Source organism: Myotis nattereri (assembly GCF_964212035.1).
Source record: "Myotis nattereri genome assembly, chromosome: 7".
Taxonomy (NCBI): Eukaryota; Metazoa; Chordata; class Mammalia; order Chiroptera; family Vespertilionidae; genus Myotis; species Myotis nattereri.
In genome coordinates this window covers 32,789,005-32,801,528 of record NC_138082.1, presented here as the reverse complement: position 1 = coordinate 32,801,528, position 12,524 = coordinate 32,789,005, and the positions used below count along the sequence as shown (strand labels likewise).

Below are 12,524 nucleotides of genomic sequence, written 5' to 3'. Positions count from 1 at the left end.
TGAAAGTGGCGCCAAGAACAACCTGACCACTGAATGACTTCTGACAGCTGAAGAGCAAGCAATTCCATCCTATAAATCAATTTCTCCTCTAGAAAAAGCATTCAGACTAATTCTAACTTTCCCTATAGTTTGGTTAAGTTCAATTACCATACTACAGAGCTGTGGCTTATCTCTTTGGCGTTTTGATTCCTAATACATTAATTGAAACCCCAGCTCTTACTTAGCACCCCATATCTTCCAGGGGAACCTTTTCAGATAGAAAACAACAGGATGTGTATTTTCCTATATACAGGTTTTACCGAGGTCCAAACTGTCAGGCCTGGTTATGGATACTGCAGAGGGAAGCTTCCTAAACACTTCCTAAACACCGAGCTTTTTAGATTTTTGCTATATAGGCACACATATTAAAATCCTAGAGTCACTAAAGACAATGACGTAGCTTCCCCTGAAGCAATCCTGAGACATGTAGTTTACTTAAGAGGCAATCCCAGAAAAACCAACGGGCATCTGAGAAAATGAGATCCAAAAGGAAAGAACCCATTGAGGCGCATTGTCAACAGGCTCATTGTCTTGGTGGTTAGCTAGAGATCAGTCCCGCTAGGCAGCCCTGGGAACCAGTGCAGCATACATGCCTCAGAATTACCTGTCCTTACAGGGAGGGGCTGGGATTTTCATACACCCACTGTGGGCATCAGGCTCAGAGCAGAGAGCTGCAGGTCCTGGCGGCTGGGAACTGCCTGTACCTAAGATAGGAAGGCCTAGAGAATACAGGTGTTCATATTGCTAGTCACAGCATCCTCTCCAAGGGGTACCTGGATCATCCCTTTGGAAATAACCACTGCCCCTTTTATCCACAAAAGAAAGTGTGGCAGTTCTTCAGTCCGTTACATGGGCAGTAGAGAGCAATTTCAGGCAGGTCATGTCCAAAAGGCTAAGACATGAACAGGCAGCCATGCATGTGCCCCTGTTCCCTGAGCTTTGCAATTAAGAAACTCTGCAACAAGTAGTTTGAAATAAAGCACAGAGCATAGAGCAGACATCAGAAAACTCACCAGGGAGACTCGTTATCTTCAGTAAAGGCAGTAGAAAAAAATAAGAATGCCAACACATTTGCTACCTTACAGAGATGAGGTAGGGAGTGGGAAACTTTTTTGAAGGAAGACTCAAAAGATCAGAGAACTCAAGCAGACAGGTCTCCCATTACATACGTGAAGTTCTACGTCTGTCTCGTCCCTGCTGCTTCTGTCTTCCTTCCTGGAGCTCCTCCGGAAGTTGGCCACCAGTTTCCAGACGAATGTAAGGAGGGTGTCATTGTAGGAATTCTTGGCGATCTGTAGGTTCCGATAGACGAGGGTGCTGAAGTGATTGGAGAAGAGCTCAGTGAGGACGTCGCTGGTGAGAAACTTCCGCAGGTTCAGGCCGTTCTCCAGAAAAAGGCGGACAAACTTGGGCCTGTCCTTTATGAGAGCCATGAACATGACCTCCCGAAGGTCGGCGGACTGAGGAAAGAGACCAGAGAGAGTACTCACGCCCTGGGCCCAGGAAAGGAAGCACAAGGCCTTTCTCGACCACATCATATTTCCAGCCACAAAGTAGTAGGATCTTCAACTTCTTTTGAGCTCCCATCTTGAGAATAAAATACATCTTTTCCATTGAAATACAACATTGGATTATAATTCACACTCAGGGGAAGTAGGATTTCTTACATCAGCCAGATGTGGGCTTGGATGTGACTTGGTCTCCTGCTGTGGTAAGGTAGAGATCATTATACCCATGTAGGGATTATGCTGGTCAAGGATTTATCCCAGAGCCTGGCATTAGGGAAGCACTCAGGGGGTGGGGAATGTACAGCTCACACCATTTCCCTGACGTCTCCAGTGGACCCTGATTGTGAGCCACCAACAGCCAACACCTTGCTCTGGGTCATGGGATCTTCTGCTGCCCTTCAAGCCACATGGCACCAAGAACATACCTGATCATGTTGCATAACAGCATCACTGAAATGATTGACAATTGTACCTGGTTATGATTTATCTTTATCTCTACTTTGTGGACGCCTGATAAAACCTATTCCAGAGAAGCATATTGGGAATTTTAATAAAGGACAAGCACCGTTTAGTTCAGATAGAAACCGGTGGTCTACGGGTCACACCAGGTCTCAGATATGTTCCCTTTGTCTTCCATAGTATTTCTTACAATTCAATTCAGTTGCCAACATTAAAAATTAGAAAGTTCATACAAATCCACTTTTCCAGCATTGAAATCCAGAAGCCTGGACAACATGGAGTACCATCATGGAGCCGAGTGGCAGCTGTTCCTGGAACCTGGGTACTCCAGTCCCCGGGGACCCCACCAATGCTCACTGCTGTCCACCCAGCCCACTTCACTCCTGAAACTCCCCTGGCCCTGGTGTCATGAATGTCTCTGCTAAGGGCAGCCTTGGCGGTTGCTGTGTCTGTCTAGTGCTGGATCCCTGGGAATCACACGTTGCCTACAGAGGAAACAGTCAAGGATCCCTCGGGGCCCATACTGTGGCTCCAGGCGGGACAGGGAGGGGAGAGGTGGCTGTCCTAAGGAAGGAAGCTGCCCTTTCTCCTCTAGCCTCAGGGAAAGTGTGCCTTATACCCAGTTTCACAATTCTTTCTAAATCCGTTTGCCTTTCCGCTGGTCACCCATAGGGCAGTGGTCCTCAGACATCAACCAGAGTCACCCAGAAGGCTTACTAAACACGGTGCTGTTGTCAACCTCCAAATCCATCCTTTAACAAGCCTGAGACAGAGTCTGATCATCTGTGCTGCTAACAGGTTCCCAGGTCGTTCCTGAGCTGCCACAGGTGCAGGACCACACTTCGAGAACCACGCACACATCTTTGTTTACAAACCCAGATGTGTGACCTGAGCCTCAGTATGACAAGATTTTCCCTGAGCCTCAGTCTGCTCTTCTAGAAAATTCGTAGGTGTATGTGGAGATGAAATGAGATAACATAGGTCAAGATGCTTTCAGAAATTCAAGGTCAGAGCAGGCCCTCAAAAAAAATGAGGCCCGGCTGGTGTGGCTCCGTGGTTGAGCATCAACCTATAAACCAGGAGGTCACAGTTCAATTCCTGGTCAGGGCACATGCCCAGATTGTGGGCTCAATCCCCAGTAGGGGGCATGCAGGAGGTAGCCCATCAATGATTCTCTTTCATCAGTAATGTTTCTATCCCTCTCTCCTTATCCCTTTCTCTCTCTGAAATAAATAAAAACGTATTTTTTTTAAAAAAAATCAAACATCAGTAATCCCCTCCTGTGGTACTCATGGATCCCTGGCTTGTTACCCAGGAAAGTGAGAAAGTACCCCCTATGGGTCGGTGTGAGGGGCAAGTGAACTAACACAACGAGACTGCTTTGTGTGATGTAAAAGGTCACACCAACATTACCATTATTCTAACGACTTTTATGTATTTTTAAACAAATACTCATATATCATTTAATATGAGCCAATGTTCGTAAGCACTACAGAAACATTATTCAATTTAATCACTGTAACAACCCAGTGAGGTAGGTACTGCTATTATCATCTCCATTTTCAGATGAGCAGCGGTGTGCTGGTCAATGTTTAACAACCAGCTCTCTGGAAGAAAATAACAGACCCTACTTTGTAGTCTTGCCAATTCCTATTGTGTAAATGTTCCCACTGTGGCTAACTTCCAGCTGCCAATGTGCCATCGTTGAATGCAGAATTGAAAATAGACCTGGAGTAGCACAACACTTGCGCTATTTTCAGCATGCAGACGCAATAGACAGAAATAATGCCCAGAGCCTAGAGATAATAATAAATGTAGTAAAATAATTAGAAAGCAATGAGTTTTAACTATGTATTACCTTTGTTTTTTTTAATAAAATGTATTTAGTTCTAAGTCTATATAGTTGAATTTTTTAAAAAGTATATTTTTATTGATTTCAGAGAGGAAGGAAGAGAGAGAGAGAGAGAGAGAGAGAGAGAGAGAGAGAAACATCCATGATGAAAGAGAATCATGGATTGGCTGTCTCCTGCAAGTTGCCCACTGGGGATCGAGCCCACTACCCAGGCATGTGCCCTTGATCGGAATTGAACCTGGGACCTCCCAGTTCGCAGGCCAATGCTCTATCCACTGAGCCAAACTGGCTAGGGCTGAATTTTTTAAAAATATGTTTTTATTGATTTTTTTTGAGAGAGAGAGAAAGGAAGGGAGAAGGAGATAGAAACACTGATGAGAGAAAAACATCAGTCGGCTGCCTCCCAGGGATTGGGCCCGAAACCTGGGCATATGCACTGACTAGGAATCAAACTGATGACCTCTTGGTACTCAATCCACTGAGTCACCCTGGCTGAGCTATAGTTGAATTTTAATAATGATGGTATTTAATTACTGACTCGTAAAATCTCTAAAGCCTTAGCAGTCGACTCTTGCAAGCCAGCATGAGCAGGCTCCACCGCAGCACATCTGAGGGATCTGAGGCACGGAGAGGTTAAATGCCTTGCAGAGGTTAAGTCAGGCGGATGGGCTGCCTCCAGAGCCCATCCATATGCTTAGCCGTTACGCCCTTTCTCCTCCACTGTCTTAGGCTGAGTTAATAAAATTAAATGCACCATTCAATATGTGCCTGAGTTTATGTTTATTTATATCATATGACCTTACTTAAAGAGACCATTTCTCACACAGGGATCCATTTATGAATCAATTAACTACATCTACTTATACTTTCCCTCAACTAACTAAAGCTTTGCAATGTGTAATGCAGTTCATTAAATGCAAAGACCAAACACAAGATAATGTTTGCTGCAGGAATGAATAATTTAAAAATCCATAAGTCATTACTTTATTTGCATTCTGTTATTAAAATTTATCACCTGTTAATATAAATCAAGTCTTCATCATTGATTATACAACAGTAGGCCTAAAAGTGGTTTCTGAATCTGGCTGCAAAGGATGCCAGTTATGAAATGCATGCACCTTCAAATCTATGCATACGTGTATAAAATTAAGTAAATTCCAGCTGCTCACGAGTGACTCAGATTAATTCAGAAGGAGCTGAAAATAGAGACACCCACAGCCTTGCAGGTGCAAGTGTGATGGCTTGTGATTGTTGCTACAAAACAGCTGCCATGGCTGATTTAACTGCAGTTGTACATAAGAAGACATCCCTGGAAAGTGTGGTACTATAACTGATCAAATTGCAAGTGAGAAAAGTCACTACATTGGGGTAAAATAGTGTTTTGGGGACATAAAACTTGCATGTTGGAGGTGCTCATTGGCGGGGAGCCCCGATCCTCTAGCTCTAAGACATTCACTGTGTGTCTTCAACCAAATTGTGCTACCTTCTCCGATGCATCTCACTGCTGGCAATTCTCTTATCAGAACCTGGCTAGGTAGATGGGGCAGGGAGCAAAATGAGTATGGCTGTCTTCATTTTTAGTAAAGCTACTGCTGATACCCATTCCAATCATGTGACATATTTTCCCCATCCTCCCGCCCACCCACTGCCCGGGGAGCTGCACCTCTGCACCCGGATGGAGAAGCAGCTCTCACATCACGGCTGAGGGCTATAAATGTGGATGGCATTCATGGATTGAGAGTTCTCCCATCAGTGCATTTATTATCATCTCTTCACAACAAACCTACTAAGTCAATATTGTTACCCCATACTACAGAGGAGGAAAGGGAGGCCTGGCAAAATTGATGGACCAGAAAACAACCCTTTGCAAGAGCCAATACCAGAGTCCTTGTCAGAAATGGACCAGACCTGAGGCTGGAATAGCCAGGAGAGCTGCTAACGTACCTCCCAGCGGCAGTCGTTGGTGAAAATCTCATCGTTGGCCAGGTCCAGCTGGTTCCACTCCAGCAGCAGCTTCAGCTGCCCGTTCCAGTTGTCCTGCTTGTTGGTGCTAAAGGCTACAAGAGGGCAGCAGAGTCAACCACCAAAGGCCCAGAAATAAAAGGGCCAGAGCCATTCATATGACCCATTATCAGAGCCATTTTCCCCAGGGGACTCCAAGCAATTTCTTCAAGAAGCAGACACTCACAACTGTCCTTTCACTTTATTTTCACTCATTCTTATCAATATTCTGGATGTCCCAAAGTATATAATGAGGATCAATTCAAGTGGCAATAATGTTTTCCACTTCATATTCTAACCGTGTAAATGGCATATTGATATTTTTCCATAGATTCATATTCCATAAATGTGATATTTCAAAAACCATATCTGACTTAGACTATGAAATAATGCCATATTACAACAATGTTCTACTTGTCTTTTCCAGAGCTAATATATTCTGATCTATGTTTCTCTACAGATATAATCCTATTTTAATAAATATTCTTACAACGAAATTTCTGGCAAGCACAATAAGAATGATTCCAATAAATGGCGAATGTTTAGCCATAACCGGTTTGGCTCAGTGGATAGAGCATCAGCCTGAGGACTGAAGGGTCCCAGGTTCAATTCCAGTCAAGGGCATGTACCTTGGTTGCGGGCACATCCCCAGTGGGGAGTGTGCAGGAGGCAGCTGATCGATGTTTCTCTCTCATTGATGTTTCTAACACTCTATCCCTCTCCTTTCCTCTCTGTAAAAAATCAATAAAATATATTTTTAAAAAATAGCGAATGTTTAAATCCCACTTCCTATGTGGCTCACCCTGCTCTGCATACCTTACAGTTATAATCAGGAAGCTCAACTCTAGATGGTCTTTGCCAAGGTTCTATTTACTTCAGGTAACATCCACCTGCATGGAATTCTAGTCAAGATCATAGGTGAGAAGTTTTAACCTAAACTTCACTCCTCAGCTCCAGGAGATTGGTAAACCCTGAAACTGATGCAGAATCACTGATGTGTGTGAAGTGTGTGTGTGCATATATGTGGACCCCTAGGACAAATGCCTATGGCTTTATCACACTCTCAGAGGAGGATGAGACACAAAAAATAATTCTAAGCCACTGTTAGAGACAGGTCTTTGAAGAGTGCTGTGATTGGATTTGACCAGCATTTTAATGACATAAAAATGTTTTGTTCTATTAAAAATATGTAACCAAGGAAATTTAACTCAGCAGGTCAACAGTAGTTATTGTAGCTTCTAATCTATCATAATCAAAACTAAGCACAAGATTCTATTTCAATAAAGCCATTTAAAACATAAATGCAAGTCACAGGGAGCAACACAAAGCTGAGACTTCCAGAGTGGCTATTTTTACTCACCTTTGTACAAAGCATAGGAAATAGCGTTGCTCACAATTTCATCCCCAGCCTCTTCCATTTTAATAACTGTTAACAGGTGAGAACTTTCGAGAATTTCTTTGAGCTGGCAACATTTAAAGAACAGAGTTGTCAGCCAACTGGTTTTAGACATTAGGAGTATAAAGTTCACACTTTTGGTAAAAAATCTTTTATTCTACTTTAAAAAAAAAACAATACCATCTACAGGGCAGTTACAGACCTCCTTCCCCCACCTAAAGTTCCTGTGCCCATAGAGTCTAATTTCTAAATTGGAAATATGAAGTCTTTGACCACAGTGAGAATACAGGTTATATAAGGACAGATGTAACAAAAAGCAGAGGGGCCCATTGACATGGGTAGGGGTATGTGTGTGTGTGTGTGTGTGTGTGTGTGTGTGAGGCCAAGCCTGGCACATGGTGTTCTATTATTGAGTAAATGAATAAATGAGAAAAGGGCAACAGAAATTGTCCAAATGTGGTCATAAGGGCTTAAACTATAGGCAGGGAAGGTTCAATGTGAACAAGAGCCAAGGGGACTCAGTGATTGGGTGAATAGAGAAGGGATCTGCTATATCATCCTTTGAAAATTTTCTGTAATAGTTAATTGCAAAACATTTTTATAAAATCAAAGCTCTGGGGAGGCAGAGCCCCCTAATTCCATGGTTTCAGGCGTCGGAGAGCTTGGGGAGGAAGCGCTACTTCTAGAGGAAGAAAAAAGTTGGGCATGTAGGGGAGGCAACTGATCCATGTTTCTCTCTCTCTCTTTCTCTCTCTCTCTCTCCCTTCCTCTCTCCTCTCTCTCAAATTAATAAAAACATATCCTCAGATGAGGGTAAAAAAAAAATTCTAAAAAAAAGAGGGTTAGCCTGCTTTGCAAACAGACAGACTTGAGTGTAAACCCACGTGATACCCCTTATGAGGTATGGAGGCTCGGCAAGTCATTGAACTTGTGTGAGCTTCCATTTCCACCAAGAAATTGGTTTGGGCCATGGCACAGTTTCAGAGTCACTGAGAAAGTGTAAAACAGCCGCAGCTGCTGGTGGAGGCAGCATGTAAGGTGTTCTCCCTTCCCATGAACTTGGCTTCCCTTTTCTGAGTCCTCTAAAGTCTCACCCACAGCTCACCCATTTGATCCAGCTCTCGGTTTCCTCCTCATGCAGACGGGACACAGTGCGGGGTAAGAAGCGCACCAACTTTTCCTTGACAATGGAAGAGGTCAGGGTGTCCTCCAGCTCCACCAGGCTTGCGATCACATCGGCAATCTGCCCTGAGCCCTCTACAACCACACAGGGAATCTTACTCTTGATGGAGGTGTTGATGGCCTGGGAGAGGGGAGACAAAGCCGATCAGATGGAAGAGACACAACAACCAGAAACCTAGCTCAGGACCTAGGCTCTAAGTCAAGGTGGTTAACCAAACACATTGACATGTCATCCCTGCACTTTCCCTTTGGGGTTTTACTCTTGATCAGAAGCAAACGAAATGTTTGCTATTGGCTTTGAATGAGGAAAGTACTAATGCCAAAATCCATAATAATGATATATGTGACTAATTGAAATTCTCCATCAACAAATGCTTGAAAATATCCCTGTGTACAAAATCGATCATTCCAAACGCTGACACCATCGATTTGAGTGACAGCACTCGACATTATCGTTGCTAGCTTCTCAGATGAAGGTTAGCAATATTCATACTCTTAAGGTATGAAAACACCTTCAAAGCAGCAGCCACATTGTGTTATATTGATTCATATTTCCCTCCTCAACTAATTTCCCTTGCCCCTTTAATTAAAAGAGGAAAAAAATTTGCTTCCTGGATACACACCTATCACACTTTCACATCCTGTATAAAGACCAGAGAGGCCAGCACAAGAGAATCAGGTATGAGAATTTTAATCCCTTGACAGTGAGATCATGTGGGTACAGAGCTATGAAGCATCTTCCTTTAGCCAAGACCGAACCCTTTGTTTAGAGCAGATGTTGGCCATACAGTGTGTAGTTTCTTCATCAGAGTGAGCAGAGGGCTGATCCACAGACCAGCTGGGATGTTTCTCCACCTCACACTGCACCAGTTATGGGTGTCAGGGCTGTGCTGGGTGGGAGCAGGGGTGATAAAAAGGGCGCTGAGAGAGGAGGGGACAAAGAGCTGGTGTCCACCTTCTTCCCCTCCTCTCTTCTGTGCTCCGTGCCTTGGGCTGTGAGTTGGCTGAGCAGACATTCCTGGAAAAGGCTCCAGAAATGCAGCATCCTAGGCCTGCAGCAGCTGTCTGGAAAGCTGAATTCTAAATTAAAAATGTCAGAGAGAGATAATAAATGTAATCATCTTTCATTTACTTTCTCTCCATTTCTCTTCCTCTTTTATGTGACTGCTATTTCTTCAAACTGATAATTTTACATTGAAAAAATCTCTATTTTAATTTTCCTCTGAAAAGTCTTTCCCAGAAGAGTTTTATTTAACAATGGTCTCAGTAATAGATCTCATAGCAGATGATCAACAAATACCTGTTGATGAATGAATGAACGAACAAATGAATGATCATCTATATATATAAAAGCCTAGGTGACGGTTTGACCGTTCAACTGTTTGACCGGTAGCTATGATGCTCACTGACCACCAAGGGGCAGACACTCAATATACAGGCATGGAAACATGAACAGACTGATGAATCTCAGAGGGAAAGGGGGAGGAGGGAGGGAGGGAAAAGATTAACCAAAGATCTTATATACATACTAGAGGCCCTGTGCACAGATTTGTGCACCAGTGGGATCCCTCGGCCTGGCCTGCGGGGATCAGGCCGAAACTAGCTCTCTGACATCCCCAAGAGGTCTCGGATTGTGAGAGGGCACAGGCCAGGCCAAGGAACTCCACCGGTGCACGATTTCATGCACTAGATCTCTAGTTGTTATATAAAAGAATAAACAAAGAGAAGTGCTAGATTATAAAATTCCAAATAACTGTGACAGAAATTGCTTGTAACTGTAGGGGTGTACTCTGGTAATAAGAGGAGAGAAGATCAAGGACCTCAGATACCTATAATATAACCCTGTCTTAGAGTTAAAAAAAGATTAGGGGAAATGGGGGGGGGATATGCAAGCCAACCTGGCTTAACTAAAAGAGAGAGGTAAAATTACTTCCTTATGCTGACCTCTTCCTGGAAAGGTGCGATCATGAAAACGATGCTCATGCCTTCAAATACTCACCCACATGTGGCCACACTAATGCTCTCTGAGAAGTTGGAACAGATGCCTGGCTGCAGGCAAGACGAGATCAGTAATGTCAAGTCTACAAGGATGGAATGGAAAGCAGAATTCTTGCTCACTGTTCAACAATGCAGGTCAGAATCACCCTAGAAGCTTTCCATGATCTCAGGATCACTTAGGGTTTCAGATTCCTTCACACAGGATGCTCAGACTTTGCATGCCCAGGAAGTATGTGGTGGGTAAGCTCAAGGTGGTCTTAGAACAGGGTTTTGGTGTCAGTCTTTGTGTGTCTGATCACAACTCATCTCCACACAGATGGGGTGGCCTGCAGATACATGCTGGTTATGATCCTTAAGTCTCATGAGTTCATGCCAACCCTTCTCTTTGGCAGGCTGATGGCCAAAGCCAACAATGAGTATTCAGACTGTTCATGTCGCTGCAAATTCTCTTCCTAAATCTTAGCTGAGGAGACAACCTAAGCCTGGTAGGGAAACACTGTGTGGTGGGAAAGATGCTACTGACTTGCTCTAGTGAAAATAGTCAGGTTAGATTAGGTGAGCCCCCAAACCCTGAAAATACAAATTAGATGAGTGAGCTTGTTAACCAATCTTCTAGAAAACCAAACCAAGACTCACTTTTAAAGTCTCTCTTCCGCCTCCTTGGGCAAAGCACACAATGGGGACCTTGCCACCATAGTTGGAATCTGTAAAACATGAACATAAAACTTATTTTGGGACTCATTAGAAATACTCAGTGTACAATAATCAATTTGATAAATTCTTAATGACCATCTACATTTTGGTCAGAATCCTACATTTGAAAATAATGATACACATAAAATATTTTTAACCAAGTAAACAATACCCAGTCTTTATTTTTTTAAAAAAGACACCTACGGCCAGGGAGAGTAGAACTAGGAGCTTCTTCCCTGTGAGCCCTGGGTGTGGGGTGACGGCTACAAACTTCACGGACTTCGCTATTTACCCCTTCGTCACGCTGGATGTGTCTTAGTGTCTCAAGCTGCTAACAGCATGATGCAGGTCATGCTGCAATTTGTTACTGGTATTTAAAATGCTAAAGTCTGTAAATGATTTACTTTTGCTAACATATATTAGGCCAGATTCAAGTTTATCCTCACAATAAAAACACTCACTCGTTTGCATAACCCTATGCTTTTCTGAGCTGGTGAAAATTTTGCGTAACTATTTATTCTCTCCAGGGGGAGCACTGCATATAGAAATGTCTTCCCTTCTTGTACGTCCCATTGATGAACGTGTAAAGCTGAGAACATCTCCAGCAGTTCCCTGTTATGAAATAGATCACTACATCACGAGCGAATCTGGTTCCACAACAGCACACATGTCAACCACAGGAAGAAAGAGTGAGTGGTTCACGTTCCGTGGCAAACAAATTCTGCATTCTCCCCTGATTAGGTGGTTCTTTCTCATCGAAGTAGCCAAGATGCAAAGAAGTAAACCAGTCGGCTATTAAACCAGCAGGTTGGTTTTTATCATTTCTATGCCAGCTAATTGCACTGTTTTGTGAGCTCATATGTGCCATCAGGGATTTTATTTATTTTGAACTGTTGTCTAGCAGAAGAGACAGAAGGCTTTCTATCCTAACACACTAGAGGGGGACGAGGCAGCATCTGTCATTGCTCCAGCCTGTTGAAGGGTACCTATCGCAGTGACCCCGGCAAAGCATCCGAGTATGTTGGGGAAAGCAGAGAAATAACAGTTCTTCTTTGGGAATAGGAGATTAATGGGGTGGGTTCGCCATGCTTCACTCAATAACTGGTCGCTACTGTTGTTGGTGCTACTACTGCTGCTCTTGTTAGTATGTTTGTCCAGTGTCCCGCTCCCTGAGTCCTGACCTTGAATGGTGCGCTCAGAGATGTACTTTTCCAGCTGGTTCCGGAGCTTCGCCTCCACTGTGGGATGCCCGTGGCAGCCGTTGTCCACCAGCAGCAGGTGGGTGTGATTGTTGTCCAGGATGTACAGAGGGTCCCTCTTGAAGTCGTCCATAATGTACTGAGCTGAAAAGTAGCCCTGGAAAGCACACAGAAGCTTGTCTTTGAGATTCTGTTTG

General features: G+C 43.7%; 1 protein-coding gene across 1 annotated transcript in view; it reads right to left on the bottom strand.

Moving 5' to 3' along the window:
* The window catches only part of TRPM8 (transient receptor potential cation channel subfamily M member 8), a gene marked incomplete at both ends in the record, with an annotated part of 50,108 nt that overhangs the window by 30,798 nt on the left and 6,786 nt on the right, over positions 1-12,524 (bottom strand). The window contains 6 exons of the mRNA XM_081096332.1: positions 1,209-1,499; positions 5,803-5,915; positions 7,220-7,322; positions 8,361-8,558; positions 11,072-11,139; positions 12,310-12,484. Coding sequence (XP_080952458.1) covers positions 1,209-1,499; positions 5,803-5,915; positions 7,220-7,322; positions 8,361-8,558; positions 11,072-11,139; positions 12,310-12,484 — 948 coding nt within the window. The remainder of the gene's footprint in view (positions 1-1,208; positions 1,500-5,802; positions 5,916-7,219; positions 7,323-8,360; positions 8,559-11,071; positions 11,140-12,309; positions 12,485-12,524) is intronic.